Source organism: Thamnophis sirtalis, unplaced genomic scaffold (assembly GCF_051295495.1).
Source record: "Thamnophis sirtalis isolate CommonGarterSnake01/CBP01778 unplaced genomic scaffold, rThaSir2_p1.2 scaffold_3, whole genome shotgun sequence".
In the NCBI taxonomy this organism is placed as follows: Eukaryota; Metazoa; Chordata; class Lepidosauria; order Squamata; family Natricidae; genus Thamnophis; species Thamnophis sirtalis.
Window position 1 is genome coordinate 99601234 of NW_028261383.1, and position 26522 is coordinate 99627755.

Here is a 26522-nt window from a genome sequence, read left to right on the forward strand (position 1 = left end):
AAAACTTACATACGACACTAACAAGGTCCTGATCTAGTTATGACATAGTATTCATAATGCTCAAGTGAAGGGTTTTTATTTATTTATTTATCATGACCTTGACAACGATCTCCCACATAGTTTTGATCATTTAAATATGCATGAGGCCATTATCAGAAATACTCTCAAGTAATCAGAAAAGTTTTTTAAAAAAAAAAAATCTTTCCACTCTGGAGAATAATATAGTATTTCCAAGAGGATTTGCTTACTGGTATTATTTTAGCCCATGATATTCAAGATGATACATTTATTAAGCAACTCAATTCTTCACAAGACATTTCCATACTATGTTTGTGAAAAGTTATGTATCCTTGCATTTATGTGGTTTCAGAGTATTGCAACTGCTACTTCATTGAATATCACCTGTGACTCTTTGCTGATAATGAAAAAGAAAAAGATGATTTTTTAAAAAAAAAATCTGTTTTGCTTTTCTATAAATTAGCACCAGTGTGAGACATCAACATAGATAAAGTAAATTATTTGATATCCATGTCATTGTTCAGAATGTTATTAAATGTGTATACACCTGCTACTCTTCTTCTATGCCATTTTGAGTTAAATGGTTTGGTTAAGAGACTTTTTTGTTATTAAGCTATTTTTGAAAGAAGGAGCTGTCTAGATATTTTTTAAAAAATAGTTTTAAACACATATACTTATTACACACTTTCTTTATTTGCAACAATGCTATACCTAAGAACACTCAACTTGTTTGATTAATGTTGAATATTTCAAGAATGAAGCAATCTGCATTAGACTTCCCTAGCCTGCCTATTTTCCAGATCCATGGATTTCAATTCCCAGAATCTTTAGTAACAGTCATATGGTTGTAGAATTCTGGGAGTTGATTCATATATCTGAAAAACCCTGATAAACAGAATAATAGAATTGGAAGGGACCTTGGAGGCCTTTTAGACCAACTCCCTTGCCCAAGTAGGAGACCCTATAATACCATTCTGAACAAGTTGCTGTCCAACTCTTCTTTAAAATTTCCAATGATGGATGTTGACGATGATTTGATAACTACTGTACTGTGGTGTAATGATTAAATGCTGGACTGCATTATGTCAGTTTCTCTCATCACAGCACTGCTTCTTTAATTGAATTCAGTGAAATATTCTACCTGTGGTTGTTTAGAAACTGTTATTTCCCATATTAAAACAAAACTATAAGATTTACACATTTCAGAAAGCACTGGTTTCTCGTAGAACATGAATTGTGAGAAGGAAATACCCAATTTCACTTTTTAAAAACAACCTCTCTCACTACCTCACATACGCATGCATGCACTGCATGTGTGTGTGTGTATGATTTGGTGTGATGCTTCTATTTTCTATAGGAAATTTCTGTAAGATATCTGAAGGAAAATCTAAACCAGTGATGGGCAACCTTTTTGGCGTGGTGTGTCAAAAATCGGCAAAAAATCGAGCATAACTCGCGTTGTGTGTCACTTCGACAAAAACATAATTTTGCGCAATTTATAGTTTAAACTACAAAAATGTATAATTGCAATATATAATTGTATTTAATAAACCAAAAACAAATTATTTAACATACCTGCTTAGTAACTTCTTTGTTCATCAGTCAATTTCGTATGTTGCCCTTGATATTATTGAACTTGTTTGGGGTGCCGTGAACCAGGGCTGTGGAGTCGGCTGCTTCCAGCTCCACGTCCTCATCAACATGCCGCTCCAGCCCGCCCCTGCTATGAATATTCCTAGTGACGCGAGGGCGAAGAATATGAATATTCATAGCAGGGGTGGGCCGGAGCGGCATGTTGATGAGGACGTGGAGCTGGAAGCAGCAGACTCCACAGCCCTGCTGTGAACTGAGATAAGTGTGGTGCGGTCATAACCGACAGTCCCAGGAGTAGACTCTCTGTGCCGGCCTGACTGGAGAGAGGCGCGCACTGTTCCCGCGCTCCTCTCGTGCGGGTCCTCCCTCGCCGCGCTGATGACGTGTGTGCGCACGGCACGCACGCCTTACCAGCAGCCCCTGCGCTCAGAAAGGGGCGGCGGTGATACAGTAAGTGAGTGTGGGCGGGGGAGATCACACGTCCCGCCCCCCCCCCGTTCCTCCAGCACAGATTCTTTCATCCTCGGTGGGCGTGCAGGAGCCGAGGATGAATCGCATGAAATCCTGTGTGTGTCACCCCAAATGGCTACGCGTGTCAGCACTGACACGCGTGTCATAGGTTCGCCATCACTGATCTAAACACTTAGAAGTAAATATGCATATATTTTTTCTTCAGCCTTAAGCTCATTGATAATATAATACATAATCAGATGTTCAGGAATCCTGCAGGGCAGAAAGAAGCAACAAGAGGTATTCTTTCCTAAAAGCACATAATTTCTTCAAAAAGATCAGACTTTTCTCAAAAAGCCTCCACTAAGAATTTAGTCCAACTTTTATGTCATGTTTGGATTGATCCCACAGATCTTCAGCTCCTCCTGGGTTATCTTCCATTAAACATTATTAATAGTCTTCATCTTCATCTGGTGAATTAACATAACAGGCCTCTCAATAAAAAAATCTTAGGACTAATGCAAGTTTTGTTTTGTTTTGTTTTTCTATATTTGGAAGTTTTCTAAATGTTTTTTTCCCTAGTTTGTTCTCTGTCCTACATACTTTCATGTTGATCTCAGCAACCATTATACAATTACAACAGACTTTGAATCCTAACTGCTGAGCAAGCATTTGTTCTACCTGCTGCTCTTTTATTTCTAAATAAAAAAAGTCCTGACAAGGACTTGTTACTACAGCTTCATAAACAAAACCTCTATACTGGAAGTTAAGGTTAAATCTCTAAGCATATATATATTCATAATTTACAATAGGCTAAGGTAGGTCCATAATAGGTATTGTTTAATACAAATATTAGACTCATTTGCAGTTTTCTATCTGTTACAGAATTTTGTCTATGAATTCAAGGATCTGTTTATTCATATCCCACATTATGAAAGGTAAGTTCCAGCTCTCTAGATAGGCCTGAAGTGGACTTTCCAAGTAGCTGTCAGACAGCTAAACATATGTAGATTAATATTCCTTAATAGCTGATGCTAAATTTGTTTTAATTGTGGTTTGTTAATGAGTTTAAACAAGCTTGGGGTAAACACATGTCCATCATCCAACAAAAATTAAAAATCAAATGTAAATCAAATGTAAAAATAATAATTAAAAATAATAAATAAACTATAAAAAACTCAAAGACTCCACTGGCTACTAAGCCTTTCGGCTGTCATTTTTTCTATCTTTCTATAACGAAACCACAAGTCAATTATTTTCTCCATGATGACTGTGAAGGAAGAATAGGAGATGATGGGAAACAGTTATATGTGAATCTTCTTATCTGCACTTAACTTAAATTAAATGGTTTTAATATTTCACACTGGATTTTTGTTGCTGCGGGGGATGAGGCTAATTTTTGAATAAGTACAGAATTCCAACCTAATACTCCTGCAAGCTTCTTAGAGCTGCACCTTTATAGTTGCCAAATGATCTCAAGATACCATTAACACCCAATAATTCAATTCATAGGCATTGTTCCAAGAAGGCATGTGGGTGGGTCAGCACCTAGAACTTCCAAGAACAATCCATTTGTAATATTTAATTTGACAGGACTGAAAATATTAAATAATAAAATGGAGAGTCATCATATTAACTATTTAATTTTATCAAATTTGAAGGTAAATTAAATTATAATTTTTTATCTTGCTGCCCACTATTTCTGAAGAACATCTATAGATCTATATCTAGTCCACGGCCTGTAAAACATTGCTCCTTCTTGCATTACATGAACACAAATGTAGAGCTTTGTTATAACAACCCTTAACACTAATATATATTTAGGATCCACAAGCCCAGAGAGATTTAGTTGTGATGACATATGAAATAAATGAGGGAAAGGATTGCACTGCAGGAGCATAATTGTCACATTATGAGTTATTTTGTGTTTCCCCCACCTCTAATTTTCCTGGCATACCATGGTTACTGTCATTAGAAATAGCAGTGGGCAAACAAACTGCCTTATATGTTTCTAAAAATGCAGATGTCATCAATCTATATATTTCTAGCAACAACTCAGTAGTTCCTCTTGAAGTTTTGACGTGATCACCACAGAATGGTTGGGAATATGTTCCATTTCTATGCTAACTCTTTGTAGATTCCCATCTGTGACTCTATGAATATTTGATGCCAGGGGCCATTCTACAAACCCACATTGCTGATAACTTTTGCCCAGGAGCCAAAGCATGATGATCAGCCATCACAGCAAGTTAAAAAGAACTCATTCATTAGTAACATCAAAGGATGTTCTTGTGTAAGAACACACACAAAACAATTTTCATTAATTTTGTAGCTAGACAATTGCCAAGGCTCTCTGGTTAGGTTACTCACTTCCTTAAAAATGCTGCAAAATATAACCTAAAGTAACTGAATGTTTCTGTCCTATAAATATATATCTTTATTATCAAAATTGTTCTTGCATTCTTTTATATTCCCTTACTCAGTTGTTTGAACAACTTTTGATGATTTATTAGCTGCTCCCGTCCTGTCCTGCATCATCTAGAATCTGAGTTAATATTGTTTTACAGATCAGAGGTGGGTTCCTATCAGTTCACACCAGTTCGGTAGAACCGGTTCGTCAAATCTACTGAACCGGTTAGAAGAGGTTCCACCAGAAAACAGGCCACACCTACAGAAGAGGTTACAAATTTTTTTGAAACCCACCACTCACACACACACACACACACACACACACACACACACACACAGACTCACACAGAGAGAGAAAGAGAAAGAAAGGAAGAAAGAAATAAAGAAAAAAGAAAAAAGAAAGAAAAAGTGAGAGAGAGAGAGAGAGAGAGAGAGAGAGAGAGAGAGAGAGAGAGAGAGAGAGAGAGAGAGAGAGAGAGAACACATGGCTGGCAAGCCACCCCCACCAGGTCACATCACCGGCAAGCCACTCCCACAAAGGAAGCCACACCCACAGAGTAGGTTCGAAATTTTTTTGAAACCCACCACTGTTACAGATATAATGTATAAAGCATCTCACACGGTTGTTGTTATGAGGAAAATAGGAGGCAGGAGTACTTAAATAACCTTTAAGTAATAAAGGCTGGATAAAAATCTAATAAAAAAGCAGTTGCACTAAAGTCAGGTGGGCAACTTATTTAGATTAAACAAAAAAAATGGTGATTTAGAAAAACATAATATTTTAAACTATGGCACAATGAATAACATAATCTATAGTTCTGACTTCCATAGACTTTGTTGGTGTGCTTCTACTAGCTCCTTCCAGTTATCCACAAATTGGCAAGCATACCGATATACAGATACATACCGGTATGTAGAGATATTTCTCAGTTACTAACATTCTGTCTTACCATACTATGACCAAGAAATAGAATAGAGCCTTTAAAATGAAATATTGAGTCACAGAGAGATGAATTTTGGTTCTAACTGACTCTCAGTGAATGGTGAAAGGTAGACTAAATGGGCTATAATCAGAAATAAACACTTATACAAGGAAAATTCATTACATCATGCAGTGCATACAGCAGGGCCAAACAAGTTTTCATTTGTTCCACTCCCATGAATATTTTTTCTTTCTCTTGAATAGAGCAATGAATCTGTGATAACTTTAAAAAGCTGCCAACTCCAATATTTGGTTAACTGATTGTTATTGCTAGTGAAGTCAGAACAAAGATCTTTAAATGAAGTAGCAAGAATATTATGCCCACCATCATTATGCTGTTGCTGAACAGTCTCTCTTCCTAGAGCCTTGTGAGAGCGTGCATTCCAGTAACAACAATGATAAAGTCATGAGCCTATACAGATGTCCACATATATCCAATAGGCTTGTTTTTCAAGCAACATAAACATATGATTGCTCTGTGTGTAGTATATGTACATGTGTCTTATCAAATGCAGGTAGAGAACATTTAAAACGTGGATATTTGGGGAAACAATCATATTTCTAAGCTAAAAACCACTGGAGAGAATGCAGTGCATAAGTAGAGTTTCATTAATAAGCAAGCATTCTTTTCTTGTTTTAATCAATTGACCGGCACACCACCTGGAAGAAAAGAAAGAATGAGAATTAAATTGCTCAATTCAGAATTTTTTTTAGAAATATCTGTTGTAATTACCTACAAAAAAAACTCAAAATGAGTTATGAGTCCAATTAAAACAAACTTCTTGGCGTGGTTAAGCAGTCATAGCCATTTGGTGTGGTGACAGTCTTTAGAGCGATCAAGGACGGAGGGAGAGAGAAAGAAAGACAGAAAGTCATAGGTCATAGCTGTTTGTGAATAGCAAGTTCACCTTGCTTAGTACTAAATATCTGTTTATGGGAAAATGAGAGAGGGGTTATTATATGTTATTTGTGTGTTAGCCCAGAAACAAATGTTATTCTACCCAAGGACCAGAAGATCCCCCCCAAAAAACAAGGCTGACTGAAATTTATCATCAGATTTGTAATAAAATTGTCCAAAGCCCAGATTCAGAATTGAAGAGATGTAACTATCAGAATAGGTTTAACTAAATGAGGGTCTTTTTCTATGCAGTCTTCCAGGTGTTATACTGGATGAATCACACAGCGAGACAGGTGAATTAAGTAAAGGACTTCCAACAAGGGTTGCATTATTACATCTATGAAAAATGCGCCTTCATAGAATAATAGCTAAAGCTGATGAAGGGGATCTCCTAGTGGCCAAAATGAAGAATGAAAATAAATGAAAACAATAAAAAAAACTAAGGACATGATGAAATAGAAGTTGTAATTTTTATTCACTGTATCTCTGGGATTCAATTCTTGTAAAACTAATTTGATTGTCTCCAATGGTGCTATTGTTATTTACTAGAATTTGCTGTACATACATTTTAAGATTGATTCATTATTGGGAGATTGTTCTTTACCTTCTTTACGTATGAACTCAAACTGATAGTGCTCTACAGATGTGTAGTTCGGCTTTCCATCTTGGTCACCATTGCCTTGACTTTTTGACACAATGAGCAAGTTATTCTAGAAAATGTAGCAGAGCCAAGGAAGTGCTAGGAATTAAAAGGATAGTTTCAGAGGGTCAGAGTTTTTGTGTTTATGTAGCAAAATTATGACGTTTACCTGGGTCATAGAGATATGTGTTCCTTGGGATTGTTGCTGGGAAAAATATGGACTAATAAACAAACAGCTGGGAGTTAGTGTAACCGAGATATGATATCATTTGGATTCTTCTCACAATATGTAGCATATTTTTAAAGAAAACTCTCGTACAAGCAAATAAAATACATAGTGAAAAGGAAGAAACAGGACTGGATTTGGGGTAATTTTGGTGGGACGGAACAAACGTGCTGAAAACAAGGAGAAAACATTTAAGTAGGACTAGACAAACCCCTAAATTAGATGTACACTTGTTCTGTTTAGGTTAAGACCATGATTATTAATGATTCTGTGCTATGAAATTGATATGACTCCTAGTGGCCAGATAAGTACAATTACTTCAGGATGATCTATCCCTTACAGGCTATTCAGATCTTCCAAGAATGCACCCATGATCTCTGTAATTACTATAAGTCCATCTACCTTGCTGATATCATCCTCTTTTCTTTCCTTCTATCTTTTAGCATTATGGACTTCTATATCATTTTATAATGTGTCCAAAGTATTATAATTTGAGCTTGGTCATATGTGCCTTAATTAATAACCCAGAATTGATTTGTTTAATGAACATGGCTGAAGAATTTTAAAATTTCCAAACACAAGAATAGGGGGGGGAAAGTAATCATTGGCAAGATAAATTATACAGCAACAGTTATTTTGGCCAAAGAAAATGTTTCAAAATACTGATTAAAAATTGTCAAATATCTGCACTTGCCATATTCACAATTTTATTATTTTGAACCTGAAAGTAGCAACATGTGAGCACAAAGTATGCATTCGGATCTGCAGAAAAATATTGTCCTTAAAATTTTATTTTGACAGAACTGATCTTGAATAACATATATTGGAATTAACTTTTATGCTTTTATTAAATAAACAATAAACTTATTTACATTATTATATGAGAGCCAATCAGAAACAAATGAATGGAAGAAAATAATTATATATTTTGTGTGAAGACCCATACTAGACTCAAGTTTCTTAGAAAATGATTCTGGTTAGCAATGAAAAAATCAACACAGGGAGAAAATTTTCTATAGGATATTCTAAGAAAAGGAAGGTAGGGCTTTCCTCCTTCCCCCAGCATGAAAAAGCAGCTTTTCCTGACTCTCATTTTATGTTTAATACATCAAAAATTTCTGTGAATTATTTAGAAACTATTATGCTTATATAATTTGGAAATTATAAAAGCATAATAAATACATCATTTGGGAAAAAGTAATATAAGGAACACAGTAAAGATAATATAGCTATTAGGTTTACAACAGACTGCAAATGTTTGCACTATTCAATCTGTGCAGTTAATGAAATTGCTTCTTATCATCCCACTACGTCCCTGGAAGTTTCTTACTTTTTTTTTTTTTCTGGGAACTGGTCCAGGAACTTAGAGGAGAGGGTAAGAAGCAATCTCATTAACTTTATGACTGCACTAGTGGTGGATTTCCATATTTTTTACTACCGGTTTTCCCGTGCTACGCTTCTGCATTTTATGAAGGAGATACTAATGAATTGTCTAGCCCTGGTTTACAGTATCTTGGAACACAAATTATACACCCAGAAATCTGATCTGCATCATCAAGTTCTTCCAGTTTGAGTATAATCTATTTCTGGAGGCAGGAATTCACATCATCCTGTACCTGACCTCAGACTACTAGAAAGTAATCTCTCCAACCTTTTCTTGCTATGAAAAATATTGGCTAAGTGCCAGTATTTTTGAAGTTATCTCAACTAGTGAATGCCTGCTTTTTTGTTTCATACTGGTGGATATTTTCTGTGGATTTTATGCTGTTGTTCTGTTTAGAGATTTTCAATTATAAAACACAAAGGTGATTTTTTTCCCTTTTTTATTTTCATTGTTGAATGTAGGTGAAAGTTTTCAACCTGTGATTTGTTTTGGAAATGACAATATTTTATGCCAAAGGCTGCAGCAATATATATTATAGTACAGATTCTGTGATATCTTACAGTTATGTCTTTGTTTGTTCACATTACAGTAGTAAATTTATTGGTAAACTAGTGACTATTGATAAACATTTTTTTATTTTCCTTTGATGGTAATTTTAGTTTGCATCTTTAATTTTTTAGGTTTCTTCCTTTTTAAGATTAAGCATTGTTTTGCTATAAAAAATATTTAAAAAATAAATGTACTAAAATGTTGCCAGTTTTACCCAAGGGAGGTAATCAATACATCAATATAGTAGAAGAAATTGGTCAATGGAAACCACTTTTTTAAAATCCTGCCCATGGAATGGAAATGGTTTGACACTGTACAGTACTTGCTTTATTTTATTTATTAATTAATTTGCATGCCATCCATCTTGTTTCTTGGCATGGGCAGAAGTGCTAAAGGTGGAAAAAAACCCATATACAGTTTTTGAAAGTTAAATGACCCGCACTATATTTAACTTCAACAAAGCTGCAGAAAAAGTGATTCCTGCTATTGCTGAATACCTCCCCAAAGGCTCTATTGTATACATTGTAAAGAGCAGGGGCCTGAATACTCAAACACTCGCTGAAATTAAAATTTCCCTCTCAACTCCACCACCGCATCTTCTCCAAAAGTGACTGCGCTATTGCGGATTGTATCTCTCAGCTCAAACGTCTCTTCCCTCGTGCCCATTAAATTGGTATGTGATTTGGTATTATGTGCTGCTACAGCAGATGCCCTTTAAATGGGTGCAAAACTCGCCTTTTTATCAGAAGCTTAAGATTTGTACTTAAATCGCTTTTGTCCCCTTTCTTTATAACGGAAACCCAGTGCAAAATCCAAGGTTATCCAGTTATTAAGTAGCTGGGTTAATCAAGGTAGCTAGAAAGAAAGGCCCTTCATATCTCTAAAAGAGCTCATTAATATAATTTTAATTAATTGAAACGCGTAATGTATGGTATTAACGGTCCGCCAATAAAAGTTCATCAGAAACAGCTGAAATTGCAGTTTAAATACCTTAAGGAATGTAGAAATCTAAAGACCATTAAAAAAAAAACCTTAAAAACGTTAATACGAAGACGGTGACAAAAACGGATGCCTTCTTTAGATTTTTATAAAAAATCTAAACTCTCCCGAATTTTCTCTTAAAACACGGCAAATTGGCATGCCGTCACTTAGAATTGGTAGGGTTAATCTGACTGGCTGTATTGAAATTGGAATTAGTAATACGGTGGCACGTTTAAAAATAAACCATAATTTATTCACATCGACCTCAAAATGTATTAAATTGGGCTACAATGTAATATCGGACATACGCGTACGAGATTACAATGCATTTCTTTATTTTCTATCTCTGAGATTTTGGTATAGCACTATATTTTCTTTCAAAAGGCCTGTTCCGGGTTACAGGTCACGTGACGCCACCTTGACCGGTCCACAAGAGGGCGCACACAACGGGCGCTTCCTGACGGTCTAGGAACAAAAATGGCCAGTCATCGCGCGCTTTCCGCCTCATTCAAAATCGGCGGCGACCACGGCCAATCAGAGAAAAGCTGAGCCCTTTCGTCCTACGATCGATGTTCCTAGCAGCCAGTAGCGAACAGATGGGCCTGGCGGCCGTGGGCGTGAACAAAACCAGAGTCGGCTAGTGATGGCGGAACGAGGAGGAGGAGGTGGTGGTAGCGGCGGCCTCGGTCCTGGCGGCGGCGGCGAAGGAGATGCTGGTGCAGCGGAACGGTACAACAATGAAATCAGGTAAGGGGACATCTCCCGCTTGAATCACGTCGCTCAGAACACTGCGGGAAGGTGTGGACAACAAGCGGTCGCCCGGCAGCACGAGGCCTTTACGAGCGTGCGCATGCGCACACGACGCGCCGAAACCTCGAGCGTTCTTCGGCTTCCCTGTTTCCTCAGTGGTTCATTCGCCTCCCCCCCCCACACTTTTTTTTTTTCGGCGCGAGGCGGAAGCGGCCGTTCAGCTGCCCCCGCCCGCCCCTCTTCAGTCTTCGCTTCAGCTCCGGTGAGAGGATTTCCTCCGTTTGCCCTCCCGTACCTTAGTTACCCTAGTTCTTTTCCCGTCGCTGCCGAAAGTGTGTCGTTTAGGTGTGGGCTTTTTTTTGTTTTGTTTCTAACGGCTATTCCGGTGTCTTCGAGGAAAAGGCTTCGGGGACGGACGGAGCGTTTGCTCTCCTCAGGGCCGGATTCCCGTGGGGGAGGGGGGTGTTGCTTCTGGGCTCGAGGACCTCGTCAAGCAAGCGGAACCAGGGGGTGGAAGAGAGATCTCGCCCTCCATGGTTGGATCTCGAAGCCCTGGCACGTGGCTCCGCATTGGGCACTTAGGTGGCGGTGGGCTCAGCCCAGATGTCTGAGGGAGTGCCGGACGCAAAAACTTTCCCGAAGACTTTTGGAGCCGCAGACTGACTGGATCCGGGGTCATTCAGCAGGGACACAGAGCGAGACGTTGGTATGGATACAGGAAGGTTGCACAGATGGCGATTGTAGATGGTCAGGGGTCGTCTGTGTCGAACGGTAGTAGGTATATATCCCACCTCCGTCTGAGGATCTTTCCCAGACAAATCCTCCCGCAAGGATTCTTCCTCCAACCCGTCAAGTAGCTCAAGCACGTTTTCCCCATTTGTAAATGCGATCTTAGGTACGATGTGCGATCTCGTGGTGGGGAAAAGCTGCAGCTTCTCCACATAACACAAAATGGTGTTATCCAACTATTGGGTAGTCTGATAAGGTAACACACCGGGATTTCCATTAGAAAATATTACTAAACTTCCCTTTATTAGAATGAATATTGTTTCCGTTGGAAAATATTTAATCATCCATATAGTAAATGTTCTTCCAAAAAGAGTACAGTATATTACGAAACTAACCATGAAGATGTTTTGAGTGCAGTTATTGTTGGATTGTAATAAATTCCTTTGCATATTTCATGGTAGTGGATCTGGGTACTTGAGAGACCGCCTACTGCCAATTACCTCCACGCGACCAATTAGATCACATAGATTAGGCCTCCTCCGAGTTCCATCTGCCGGTCAGTGTCGACTGGCAACCACACGGAGGAGAGCCTTCTCGGTAGTAGCTCCGACCCTTTGGAACGATCTCCCCGTGGAGATTCGTACCCTCACCACCCTCCAGACCTTCCGCACAGCCCTTAAAATCTGGCTATCCCGTCAGGCCTGGGGCTAAAGATTGTAACCCGACCGAATGGTATGAATGTTGTGCTTTTTTAATTATGTATTGTTCTCATGTGTTAAATGTTTGTTCCCCCCCCCCCCTTGAGTTGTAAGCCGCCCTGAGTCCCCCCAGGGAAAAGGGCGGCATATAAATAACTTTTCATAACTCATAACTCATATTTAAGATGCAGTTGAGGTTGCTCAACATGTAGGTCTATAATCGTAGGGTTATGATTTGTGTACGTGGCAAAAAAGGCTATCCAGGGTTTACTTTTATGATAGGAGAATTGTCCTTCCAAAAAAAATCACACATAATTTTATTAAAATTATAATTAAATCTTAACTCCTAGGATGTCTTTCCTATAATGCAGGTGATTCTGGGTTTTTTTTCCTAGTGAGTGTAGCATTATACACTTCAACAAATCAGGTGACTTATAACAGCCATTTTGGCCACTATTCCAAAAATCTTTGTGAGTGACAAGTGAACAGTTATCATTTTAAATAGTGTCCATGGAGAGCACTGAAAACAGTGCATCATGGTGGGAAAATGAAAAAGAGTGAAAACAAATATAACTGGAGTTGTCTCTTTTATGATTACTATAGCCTTATCAGTCTATGTCTGGTGGCTAGAAATCAGTTTATATCAAAGTAACCCAATGTTTTGAAGCTGGATGACAAGATAACTGTGGTTAAGATATGTTACCCAACAGCAACTCTTAAGTAAAAGTTTGCCCAAGCCTTTAGTTTAAAAATGTATTCTCAAAATAACTTGGTATAAAGTCTTACATGAATGCAGCTTTAGGTTTTATGGTAGCAGATTACAATTACTCAGGTTTACATATAGTATTTGAGATTAGTAAACAATAGTGTTATTACAGGTAATTCTCAGCTTATTATTTAGAGCAGAATTTCCATTTTGTGGAAGTTGTGAATCAAGTTGGATCCAATTTTATGACAATTTTAACAGGGTCGTTAAACAAATCCAGGTTTTCCCAATGGTTGGGGTCCCCCTCCCTTGAAATTTGGCAAAAAAACGTACAAATTTCAACTGCGTGGCTGCAAGACACTGCATCCAGTTGTAAATGCAAGCTGATTGCCTCATGCCTGGATCATGATCAGATGACCATGTGCACAGACAGTCATACATGCAGGTCATAAAAGCGAGTAAGTCACTTTTCCAAGGATATCATAACTTAGAACTGTTGTTAAATGAATGTAGTAAGACAAGGGCTACCTGTATTAAATATCACAAATTAGGGGGAAAAACCTAGACTATGCAGGCAAGCCAGCTATGATAGACTTGGCCCAAATCTTGTTCCTTATTACAATGGCTATTGCACCATGCATGCAATATTGTATCCAATAATTAAAAACCTTCAATATAAGATACAGTAGCTTACACTATTTGCCTTAATGACAGAATGTGAGCAGTGGTTATGTCCAATGAACAGTGGAGATTTTGGTGAAGAAAGGTAATGGAGGATTTTATTTTCTGAAAGCACTGTATTCGTTGAGATTACATTGTCCCTTCTGAGCCTGAAGATGTTTTTCTAAATGCCTACTATGAACTAAACTGAAAATATGTGTAAACATAGAAAAGAATAAGCCACATGTTCCGTTGAATTTGTCATGTCATGTCGTTTGGCTCGCTGTTCCCTCCCCCAATGATTGATTTAGAGGAAGCTGCAGAACACACTTGCTTCACTGGTCATCTCCAGTTTGTATAAAAATGGTAGTCATGAGAGAATTTACTTTTCTGTTCTGTATCTGAATGACAAACAGGAAAAATCTTATTTTTTATACAAATTTTGGTTCAGGAGTTAAACTTGCCTTTTCAAAGAGTTCATGTCATTTAATGTTTATCTTTTATGATTGTAAATGCATTTACTCTTTGGAAGAGCTAACCCAATCAGATTTCAGAGGGATTATATTTACTGTAAGCAAATTGTACTTATCTATAAGCAAATAATTAAACTTCATAAGGAGATCTAATGAGACACGTGGATAACAGATGGAAGGGTTAGGTCAGCATTGCTGATATTTTAAAAATGCCACAAACCAGATGCTGTGCTGTTTCCCATTTTTATTTTCTATTTCTAGCTATAATTTATGGGCTTGAAGTTTAAATGGGTAGAGGGAATCACATTGGCTTCACCAATAGCAATAGCAGTTAGACTTATATACCACTTCATAGGGCTTTCAGCCCTCTCTAAGCAGTTTACAGAGTCAGCATATTGCCCCCAACAACAATCCGGGTCCTCATTTTACCCACTTCGGAAGGATGAGTCAACTCTGAGCCGGTGAGATTTGAACAGCCGAACTGCAGAACTGCAGTCAGCTGAAATAGCCTGCAGTGCTGCATTTAACCACTGTGCCACCTCGGCTCAATGTTAAAAGCATAATAAAATGTTTACATATTCATCTTGCATGTCAAATTATGAATTTACTATTGACATTTACATTCTTAAGAATATGAATTTGGACAAATTTGAAATGAGAAGGCATTAAATATGTGTTTGTTGTTTACTACCTTATAACCTTAGTTTTCAATTTTGAAAAAATTGAACACACATTGACACATTTACTAAAGTATTTTTATAGAAGGCTAGGTTGCATAGTGGGTTTAGTATACTGTACTCAAATTTTGCTCTACTAACAAGTGAAAATAATGTAGATATTCTCATGCAGCCATGTTTTCATACCCATTCATGTTATGATATTATTGGCTGTCTTCGTATTATGATAATTGATTTTGAAATCATAGATATCTGTAGGAAGGGTGTGTGATTGTTATCTCATGTCTGAGATACTTTGGCGTTAGGAGGGAAAGTTGCATAGTGTCTTTTCATTCTAAGTAATTCCTGCCTAGCTACTGGTTCATAGTAATTGAAAAGGTGAAAACAGTTTGGAGTCTTAGTAATAGTATTACTGGTGAGAATTTCTGTGAGTTTATTTTATTACATGCATAACAGCAATGCTTTTGATGATAAATAAATTGTTCTTTTGGTTTTGCTGACAGAATGGCTCAACAACAAGCACTGAGATTTCGTGGTCCGGCTCCTCCCCCAAACACTGTTATGAGAGGCCCACCTCCTCTTATGCGTCCTCCACCACCTTTTGGTATGATGAGAGGCCCACCTCCACCACCTCGACCTCCTTTTGGACGTCCTCCATTTGATCCAAATATGCCTCCGATGCCACCACCTGGAGGAATTCCTCCTCCTATGGGACCTCCACATTTACAGGTAAAAGGTTTATGGGTTTTATTGCTCAATTCTTTGTAATTATTCTGTCTGCTGAAAAATCATTGTAATATGTTTTGAACTGCAGACTTTGTTCTTACTGAGTTCCAATTTTTGTCCTTCTATTTGGATATGTTGCAAGATTTCAAGTTGGTTACTGTTGAAACAGGAAACAAGATATTGGCTGTCCCCACCTTGTTTTTATTTCAGCTTGCTACCTGACAAAGAAAATTAACATGGCAGTGATAGTCTTTTATCTTCCAAAGGCTTCCCGCATCACCCAAAATACCCTGTACTCTGATTCCTGCCCCTTGGAATCCTCTCAACACTGGGTCCCTACTGCTCTTGCCGCTACACTGGGTCCCTGCAAGGTTTAGACTTCCCATGACCCATCACACACCTATTTCTAGAGGCCTGTAGGTCATATTAGGGAAGGAGGGCTGGCCACTTCATCTCTCATCATCCCTGGGTTGTCTGTCCATATGCTGTAAGCGGTCCCATTTCAATATGGCCACAATTCCTTGTGGCAATGATGAAATTGCAGCTGCTTCCAGGATGCAGTTGCACAGCCAGCAATGAAACAGTCCTGTGGAGCTTTTCACAGTGCTGCACAAACCACATTAAGGACCCAGAAAGCATCGCTTTGTTGCTGGGCCATACGGGGACAACCCCAGGAGCAAAGATACTTCCATGCAGCTGCTTTCAGGTTTGCATCACATGACCCAGGAATCAAGCAGCTTGCTATGCTTCTCTAACCCAAGCTTTGTAGATCTTTAAAAGATAAGTGTGGAGGAGATAGACCTGGAAAGAAGTGTGAATGGAAAGAAGGACTAAAAGCCTCTGGGACCTGATGGAGCAGTTAAGTAGGAGGGTGTGTGTGTTGTGGCATCCCTCTAGTCGGTCCTAAGGTTAAATGACCATGGTTGCTATGGTGATCATAACTTCAGCACTAGCTCATAAGTAATTTTTGAGGGGGTCCGCCATTATGTCAACTGGTGGTTAAGCAACTAGTCATAAGTCAAGGACTATCTGTACCAACTAGGTCTTCTTCATTCAGGAGTGTGCTTTTAAGGCTTGTCACCTGAACTGTGCTTCAATTTTTGATTCATTCTTGGCTTATCAACTGTTTGGTTTTAATGAAATGTTCTTTTCCATATCTGCTAGAGGTATAGGAGGCCCATTTTCCAGGCAGACTGGTCCCTCACAATTGCTTAATTGTTCCCTGAACTTTTAAAGTGTTTATTATTGTATGATATCAGTAAGCTTAGTCAGTGCCAGAGAACTTACAATATAATTTTGGGGTAAATAACATGTGCACGGCAATGTTCCCTCTAATTTTTTTTCAGTGTGAGCGGAAAAGTATAGTGTGTGAGCTGCACAGTTTCATGCCTGAGCACCTAAGAGAGCCACAGTTTGAACTGCTGTCGCGTCTGCTGGACATTTGCGCAATCTTCCAAGCGTCAAGCGCCAATTGCGAGCGAGGTTTCAGCCCGATGAATGCCAGACATGAAAAGTGCCACTCAAACACTATACTTTTCCGCTCACCCTGAAAAAAGAAAGGCTCTCTGCTCAGCTTTTAGATTGTTAGACTGGCTAGAGAGAGACATGGCACCAACAGGGTCCTGGGTCCTGGCATTTTGCAGGCAACCTGTCCTCTCACATTCCTTTGGAATGCAACCCATCACATGTGAATTAGATTTTGCCAATTATCCTATTAAAAGATAACGCTATTATTCTAAAATATGACTAACTCAATATTAAAAACTGTAAATATGTAATGCTGATAAATAATAGCAGTAATTGTTATTTAGTATGATTAAAATCAGTATTGATATATCAATATAATATCTATCGAAATTGACAATATACATTAAAATAACAATACAAATATATAATGTGGAATATAAATGTAATAAATATAATATATAAATGCAACATAAATGTAATAAAATAATTTATCATGAAACTCTCCCCCTTTAAAGTAGTAAGATCAATTAAATAGTCTTAGCAAGTTTGGACAATATGCTATATGTTATGTTACTTAAGAATATATATACCTCAGAATCAGATACAACATCCACATCATTTCCAACTGAGTCAATAAAATCATATGCCATGCCAAAACTATTTTAAATAAAGATATGAAATTAATCAAGTATTGCATTTATTTTTCAAAATGAATGTACAATTTTTTTATTATTTAAGTTTTTTACCCTATCTTTTCTAACTAACGTTAACTTTAAAAAGATGTTACATCAGACTACAATACAAGTAATTAAATGAAGACTAAAATAAGTGTTTTGGCATATTGAGCTTTTTATATTTCTTTTATTTCTTCCTTAGTTGAGAACTTGCTCCTCAGCTTACTTACGCATTAACTGTTTGTTGCTTTTATGGTTTATTCATTCACTGCTCCATCTTCAGTTTTTTTCACAGGGGGTAGGGCTTCCTTCCTCCCTCCCTCCCTTCCTTCCTTCCCTCCCTCCCTCCACTCCTTTGGCCACCAATTTTGATCCAATTCTCTCTCTCTCTCTCTCTCTCTCTCTCACACACACACACACACACACACGTTCTTTGGGGGGGGGTTGAATTACTCCGCCTCACTGCGCAAAGTCGGCTCAGCATGTGTTCGGCCCCCACTTACGCCGAATCAAATCCGCGGCCGGCGGGACCAGGGGGTTGCATTTCAAAGCCGCCAGTCCTCTTGCTTCTTCTCCTTCACCGGCAAAGCTCCCGCTGGCTTCCCCGCCTGTGGCAGTGGTGCCTCTCCCTCCACGCGGAGCACCTGAGCTGGCTCCCGCGTTATCCCTCCCCCTTCCTCCTCTGCCGTGCTTTTGAGGCCGCGGGAGCTAGTAGGAAAGCGGCCGAGGTGGAGGCGGCGGCAGGGGTAACCCAGAGCCCAGCTGCCGCCTCCACCTCGGCCGCTTTCCTACTAGCTCCCGCGGCCTCAAAAGCACGGCAGAGGAGGAAGGGGGAGGGATAACGCGGGAGCCAGCTCAGGTGCTCCGCGTGGAGGGAGAGGCGCCACTGCCACTGCCATAGGCGGTGAGCTTTGCTGGTGAAGGAGAAGAAGCAAGAGGACTGGCAGCTCATCAAAACAAGTCTGGGGAGGTCCTTTGCGGGCGGCCAGTTCTAGCTGCCTGCAAAGGACTTCCCCACGTTTGCTTTGGTAGAAATCTGCGCGGCAGTTAGAAACTGCTGCGCTGGGATTTCTTTGCATGTGCGCGGCCGCGCAGGCGCGCACCTTAGAGGGAACAGTGGTGCACAAGTAACTGGATTATTTGAAAATAATTTATTTTCTAAAAAAGTTTAAAGTTTATATCCAGATCTTGCACAACTATGGATTTTTTTTTCATGGAGAGACTTGCCAGACATCCACATTGGTTTGATGTAATGAAGGTCTTACACATTTCCCAGACTTTTTAGTTCTATGTCTTAGCAGAAGTTTAAATTGGTACAATTAAGTTTTTTTCTTGAGGTTAATGCTCTTCTAATTTTATTCATTTTGTGCAATTTATCTACCACCTCAATCTTGACAGTCTCTTAAGTAGTTTACAAATATATTCAAATGTGAATAAAGTAAAATTACATTTTAAAATACTTATTTTTTGGACTAAACCTGTCTCCTGGGGATTTTAAGTCAAGATGGTACAGGAGTTCATGGCCTCTGTCAGTTATGGGCTTGCACCAAGTAAATGAGGCCCTAATGCATGGGGGATGGGGTTGCATGCTAGTTTTGGTTTTGTAACATGGTCTACTTTTGGAGAGAATTGCCATCAGTCTGTTGCTATGATCAGATCACTCTCTGATTGACAGCATTTCCTCTGAGAATCTGGTAGGCAGCTGATGACTGGGTGGGTGCTGAGGTAGGTGATGAGACTATAGCCTGGATTGCTCCAGTGAGGCTTCTTTCTGTGCAGATCCAGAGGTGCATCTTGGTTTTCTGGATTCTCGGAAATGAAGCATCAGAAGGAATGATTAGATCACTGTTGCAGAAGACAAACAATGAATCTGTCTGAAGGCAGATAACAGCCCACATTTTGGCTTATAGTATTTTATGATGATAAGGGCTGGAAAATGCTGTTATTTTTTCACCTTTTTTTTGCATCTGGCAGTAACCACCTTGCAGTCCTGGTTAGGATAATCTATTGCCTCCTGGGAAGCTATAGGTCCTAGGAATATCCATAGGGGCACAGTGAGTAACATTCATGTTATCTGACCAGTTGTTCAGCGTTAGACTCTTACTGGGAAGATCCCAAGTGACTCGGAGTTTTGTGTCTTTGTACATGTGTATATATACATATGCATAGCTCCCCAGAGTTCATTCCTACTGAAATTGAACAAATTTCACACATTGAATTGCTATGTTTTGTGTTTAGTGTGAATATAACTATAACATAGTTGTTAATAGTTAAATAACAGTTGTTTTTTGGAGCTATACTGGGCAAGTTCTGCTTTCCTGTAATATGAAATGCATTTTTCTGTTCTGTGCTTTCCTTTTTACATGATAACCTTGCTTCTTTTACACGAACAAACATATTTAATATTTCTGTAGGAAATAACATTTCTGGATTAAGAGTGTTTGATGTATTACTATTATTTCTATTTATAGAGACCACCTTTTATGCCTCCTCCTATGCCACCCCCTCCTGGTATGATGTTTCCTCCAGGGATGCCACCTGTGTCTGCTCCTGGAACACCAACTATGCCACCTAATGAAGAGATATGGGTAGAAAATAAAACTCCAGATGGAAAGGTCAGAGTTATATCTATTAATAATTAGAACAGTAATTGTTATGTCAGCAAATGAAATGGAAATTTTTTTTTTTGCATAGCCTAAACAATTCCAATCAGTGAATTCTGTTTTATATTCTAAATGTTTGAGAACAGTCATAACTGAAAACCACCCTTTGTTGCTCAAAGATGTTGATTGGCATGGTTAATCAATTTTATTAAAATTGGACAATTGGCACATTTAATTATATTAAATCACATTTTAAATTCTCATAAACTATGGAAAGAGAAGTTAAGAACAGATTTATTTTATTTTTATTATTAAATTTATTTGTTATCCATCTTAACTATTGGCTTACTTTGGGTGTTTACAACAGTAGAACATTGTGTGTGTGTGTGTAATGTAAATATAACAAACAATTTTTTAAATATGAAAATACAGTAATATGATTTAAAAGATGAACAAGTAGGGAGCAGAATGCACAAGAGGGTAAGACCGGTCTGCTATTAATAACCAATGGTATTCCCCCATTGGATCCCCAATAAGCAGAGCCACATTTTCAGAATTACAGAAAGACAGAAGGGTATAGAATAGACCTCATCCTGGGGGTGAGTGGGGGGTGGGGTAGGGTGTTATGTGCTACCTATACAAACCACCATAATTTTAGCTTGAAGCTAAATTAAAAGTTATAATGGCTAGATAGTATAGATTGAATGGAAAATTATGTGGAATAACAAAGATGTAATTTTCTGCTAGGTTTATTATTATAATGCACGGACACGTGAGTCAGCGTGGACTAAACCTGATGGAGTGAAAGTTATTCAACAGTCTGAATTAACCCCAATTTTAGCTGCTCAAGCTCAGGCACAAGCACAGGCACAGGCACAGGCTGTAGGTGCCTCAACACCAACTACTAGTAGTCCTGCATCAGCAATATCTACATCTACATCATCGAGTAGCTTGTCTTCGACTACATCTACCACTACAACAGCAACTTCGGTTTCACAAACAGTTTCCAGTGAGTAAAATTTGCAAAATGAAACAAAATAGAGAACTGGGGAAGCTTATAAACATGGGAAATAATTTATTATGTAATTTATTTTATCAATATAATTTTGTAGGTCTTCATGTATATGCCTTTGGTACACATAGGATTATCATTTATGTCGTAAATCAGTTAAGTGGATCATTGTTTAGTATATCTGCATGTGGATATAAGCAATCTAGCTTTTTTGAGGGGTACCTTTGTAAATGAGTTAGGTTATTTAAGTTGTACACCTGTCCTATGTGCATATTGTTGCACCTCCACAGTTTCTATGGTCATTTGTATCACATTTAAAATAATCTTATTCTTTTAACAGGAAAAAACCCTCTTTAAAAAAGGAAATGTAAATTTTCAAAAGTTTTTTTCAACTTTGTTTACTTTTTTGATACAGATACTAAATTTGAGGTAATATAAGTAATAAAATCTTCACATGCCTTGCTAGCTTAACCATGTAATTGATTGAAATTCTACTTCAAAGTAGAATTCTAGATTTCCCTGTTTGCTTATTACAGCTAATGTCATTAGTAAAAAAATGAGTGACAGTAATCTCTAGGCTTGCACTGTGCTTTGAATCTGATCTTCAGAAACCACTACAATATGTGAATGTAGCACTGATTTGCAACACCTTGTAAACACCTGGGCATGCTCCTAGGAAAAGCACAATTGCTTTAAGTTGTTGAAAACTACTATATTTGTACTTCTGTTTGCTCTGAAGCACATTTCAAAATACTGTCCCTTTCAATTCCTTAACTGAATTGCTAATTACACTTTTACTCAAGAGAGGAAAAAACCTGCATGCTTACTTGCTTCAAAGATCTTCATATTTCACAAACAGATATTGACTTCTGTTGGCCTTTGTTATTAAGGGATCAGCTGGTGATAGTTCTAATCTGTTAAATTGTATGTATGTATACATATCCAGTTGGAACGTGTAAGATCAATAAGAACACTTAAATAATGTAAAAACACATAATTATCTGTTCCAAAATAACCACAGCTAATTATTCCAAAGCGCTGTTTTAGCTTACAAAATAGAGAACAGCTAAAATTCTTGATTATTCCATATGTTTAGCCCCTATGGCTCTTCAAATGTATTTCTTTCTTCTTTCTCTCTTCTTCTCCTGAGTTTGATGACTCTGCAGCATTCCAAACTCATGGCAATTCAAGGAAGAATGGTTTGAACTTGTGAGAAGTGCTGTATATTGTGGTATTTTAACCATATTCATCCTATATCATAAATGCCTGATTGCTCTTGTAGTATGATGAATATATGGCAGTAATTCATAAGAAATTTAACATATTAAGTTTCTACGATGTCTAAGTATATGTTTTAATGTGAAGTGGTTAAGTGTAGTTTTATACACATCTCTCCAGGATTCATTCCTACTCGCCATCTGTAAATCAAGGAGAAGACAGGGAAAAAAACACTAGGGTTCAGTTTGTATATATATTTATTTAGTATACTTTTGTTTCCATCTGTCTTTAAAGTATAAATATTTGGTAGTTCAGACAAGTTGTAAAAAGTGGCAATTCTCATGCAATAATTGATTATATTTGTGACTTTGGAAGCAAAGAGAATGTTATTAGGCTCTTCTATAAATTGTAGATTTACATTTTTTTAATGACAAATGCATATGACCTGCTAAAAAATTAAACACTTCCAGTTTGAGGAGGCATTGAACTTCTGAATTACTAAATGTGTGTTTCCCCCTTTACTCTTTTTAGATCCATATAAAAATAAGAATGTACTGAGTAAATAACTCTTAATTTAATCCAAGTTGCTGCTTTTCTTGATTTCATTCAGTATGATCTATTTTATTTTCTTAAATGCAATACAGTATCGAAATATGTCAACCTATCCAATGTAGTATTAACTTTTAGTGCCAGCTGGAGGTGCTATAGGATTCTAAACTTGTATTCTTTCAATTCAAGCTTGAAAAATTGTACATTATACATCTGTAGTGCTTTCCTTTTGGTTTGAAATGTTTTGATTTGTATTTCATATTTTCAAATAGTCTAAGCAACAGGGAAATTATCATCTTGGTATATATTTATATTATTACATCCACTTTTTTAAATGACTATTTAGTCAAGTAAAACAACATAAATATACCTATAAACATATTTTGCTATTACTATGAAGATTTGTTAGGTAACTTACATAGAAAATGTGGAGATGAAATACAACCATTTGAAAAAAATCTCAGTATTAGTTATATTCAGAAGTATAGCTCACTTATGCTCTTGAGATGAATATATGGATATAAGTTATCTTTTTAGAGTTACCCAGAATACTTATTTATTCTTTCAAGTAGAAATGCCTTTGAAAGAACAGCAAGTTGAGGATGTTAGTTCTAACTTTTGAACCTGTTAAGCAAAATTTTACTAAAATGAAAAAAGTATCTAAATTCTTAAGCAGTCTCTTTCCAAATTGTTTATATATTTATAAATATACCCAGCTTTGCAAGGAAGTCTTAGTGAACCCTATAAATTATACGATTTGTATTATATGATTCAGGGTTTCAGATGTTTGTTTTCTTTATCAGCACCTACAACACAAGACCAGACCCCCAGCTCAGCTGTTTCAGTTGCCACACCTTCAGTCAGTGTTTCAACCTCTGCTCCTTCTGCTACACCTGTGCAGACTGTACCCCAGCCAATCCCACAGACGCTGCCTCCTGCAGTTCCTCATGCTGTTCCTCAGCCAACAGCAGCAATACCTGCTTTTCCACCAGTAATGGTACCTCCATTTCGTGTTCCCCTTCCTGGCATGCCTATTCCACTTCCAGGTAAATTGGGAAACAATGACTGTCTTATTAGCCACATGTCCATGTTGTCAATTTGTTTGCACTCATGTGTCCACTGTGTATGCAATTTGCCTGAATCCTCTTCATTTAAAATTTATTGTTAAAATTTGGACTTTTTAGATAGGCTATTTAAAACACCCTCCCCAGCTCTCAATATCTATTTTTATTAGATTGAAGCCATAGTTTTTGTTTGAGCATTTTAAAACATCTTATGTTTTAAAATGTATTTATTTCAACTAATATTTGGAAGAAATTTACCTTTTCTGTGATACTTAAGTTAGTTTATGAATAAGTGGTCTTAAATTTTATTTTAAAAATGCTTTTGGGTAGCCAATGCAGGGTTGTAACATAAGAATAAAATATTGAAAAGAATCAGAAGAAAAAAATTATGTTAAACAAAACTCTATTCAGAGTTTTAAACTAACTAATCACTTTAAAAGTTCATTATATTGTCAGAAATGATTTTAAACTATACTTTGTAATAGCAGTATGTATTATTTAGAGAACAGAAGAACCTTTGAGCTCATATATTATCTGATCATAACTTTCAACAACCTGAATCATCATGCCCAATATTGAAGGAGGCTGAGAAGTGTAGTTCAGCATTGTGTACTAATTTAGGCCCTTTATGCATACACACACTTGATAAATATTAAGTTGATAAATTATAAAATTTTAGAGTATTTTAAGTATTAAGAGTTATTTTGCTCACTAGTAATTATCAGGTAAAATGTATGATTAAAAACAAGGAGCACAATACATGATAGCATGTGTAGTTGGCTCCCATTCTTTCTTTTTTACTCCTTTCTAATGCTGTTCCTGAAATATGATTTGGCCAAGAAAGTTCATAATTATGGACAGATATTTAGATATGTACACACTATATATACTGAAGTCTCTATTAGATCATTAGTATTTTCAATTACATATTGGCCGTTTAATATTTTTTAACTCATTTATTTTATTGTAAATATAAAATAATTTATAATCATCAATTAAAATACAAAATATAAACAGTAGATTAAAATAGTATAAAATAATTCATTCAGTTAAAAACAGAGAGAAAGAACAGGGAAATTAAAAGCCGTTTATATAAGACTTGGGAAAGAGATATAGACTTTAATTCTGCATCTCAAATTATAGCCATAAATTTCTCATAAATTTCAAGGACGATTGCTTTTCAGAGTAGAACATAATATCTTAAATTTCATTTGATCGATCCATTCTTCCATTTAAATTACTAGAATGTAAAGTTTTTAATCTCAAAATGAAATCAAGCATCAGGTAGTGGCACTTAAAGGGAGATGTGCAACTGATTACTATGTTAATGGGATTAAATCTTTTATTAATTAACATGTTTCTTTATTCAAGTCCTTGTTTCTTTACTCCTTCTTTTACCTGATTATGGGTACAGGCTAGAAAGCTCTGAATATGTGCATGCAAGCTACTAGCTGTGGCTACTGCATTTTGACAAGCCAAGATTTAAAAGTCCAATTATAAATTTATGTCTTGGCTTTTTGGGAAACTATCAGGTATAGTTTCCTTATTTGAATCTAATATAAAGACGTCGCTGCTTTCCTTGGCTTTCTTACTCTTCTCAAGTAGTAACCTAATCATACAAATATATTTGAAAATGGATGTAACCGCAGAGTTAGGTCTTTTATGAAAATGGTTGCTAATATTGCAACCATCAATTGCTTGGAAACACTTTTTAGAATAGATATATACAATGCCAGTTTCCTACCTTGACATCATCAGTGTCATGCTGAGAGATAAGGTCACATTTCAGAATGGTTGTTAGTGGTCTGTGCTATTTGCCAAAATTTTTGAATTTGTAGTGGAAATTTGGCCTCTTTATAACATACAAAAGTGATTTTTATAAAGTAGCATTCTCTAAAATATGAGCATGAATGATAATTTATCCTTAAGTTTGAAATGTTTCCGGAATATTCAGAATAGCAGTTTTGCAACTGAAGCAGAATAGTTTTCAATTCCATCTGTTAAAATAATTTAAAATAAAAAAGTCATTCACAGCTGTTCATGCCACTGTGGTTCATTTTTTCAATCTCTGTTACTTCGAAGTCCTGTCAGGTTAGAATTCTATTTCACTGAGGGGAAAAATACAGGGTTGGATATTGAAAAATGTTCTCTCATTTTGCTAATAAATAAAATCAGTAATAAACAATTGAGATGTCCCAGTTTAGACTTTTTGTAATCCTAAAATCCTTCTTTGCTATCATAAGAACTGGAATCTTTATTTTTTAATCATAATTAAGGGGAATACATATTTGATATGTTGAATAATGAAATAAACAATATTTTGCCTTTGAGTCACTAAAGACTCCTGGAGACTGCCTGGACTAGTTCCTGCAGTTTCCTTGGCAAG

The 26522-nt window shown here is 37.1% G+C and overlaps 1 protein-coding gene across 3 annotated transcripts in view; it reads left to right on the forward strand.

Annotated features, from left to right (window-relative positions):
- Window positions 1-10755: 10755 nt before the first annotated feature.
- TCERG1 (transcription elongation regulator 1) overlaps window positions 10756-26522 on the forward strand; it is a 43162-nt gene continuing 27395 nt past the window's right edge. For all 3 annotated transcript variants that reach the window (XM_087709597.1, XM_087709598.1, XM_087709599.1), the window contains exons 1-5: window positions 10756-10877; window positions 15327-15552; window positions 20162-20305; window positions 21041-21302; window positions 23876-24118. In XM_087709597.1, coding sequence (XP_087565723.1) covers window positions 10774-10877; window positions 15327-15552; window positions 20162-20305; window positions 21041-21302; window positions 23876-24118 — 979 coding nt within the window. In that variant the 5' untranslated portion in view covers window positions 10756-10773. The remainder of the gene's footprint in view (window positions 10878-15326; window positions 15553-20161; window positions 20306-21040; window positions 21303-23875; window positions 24119-26522) is intronic.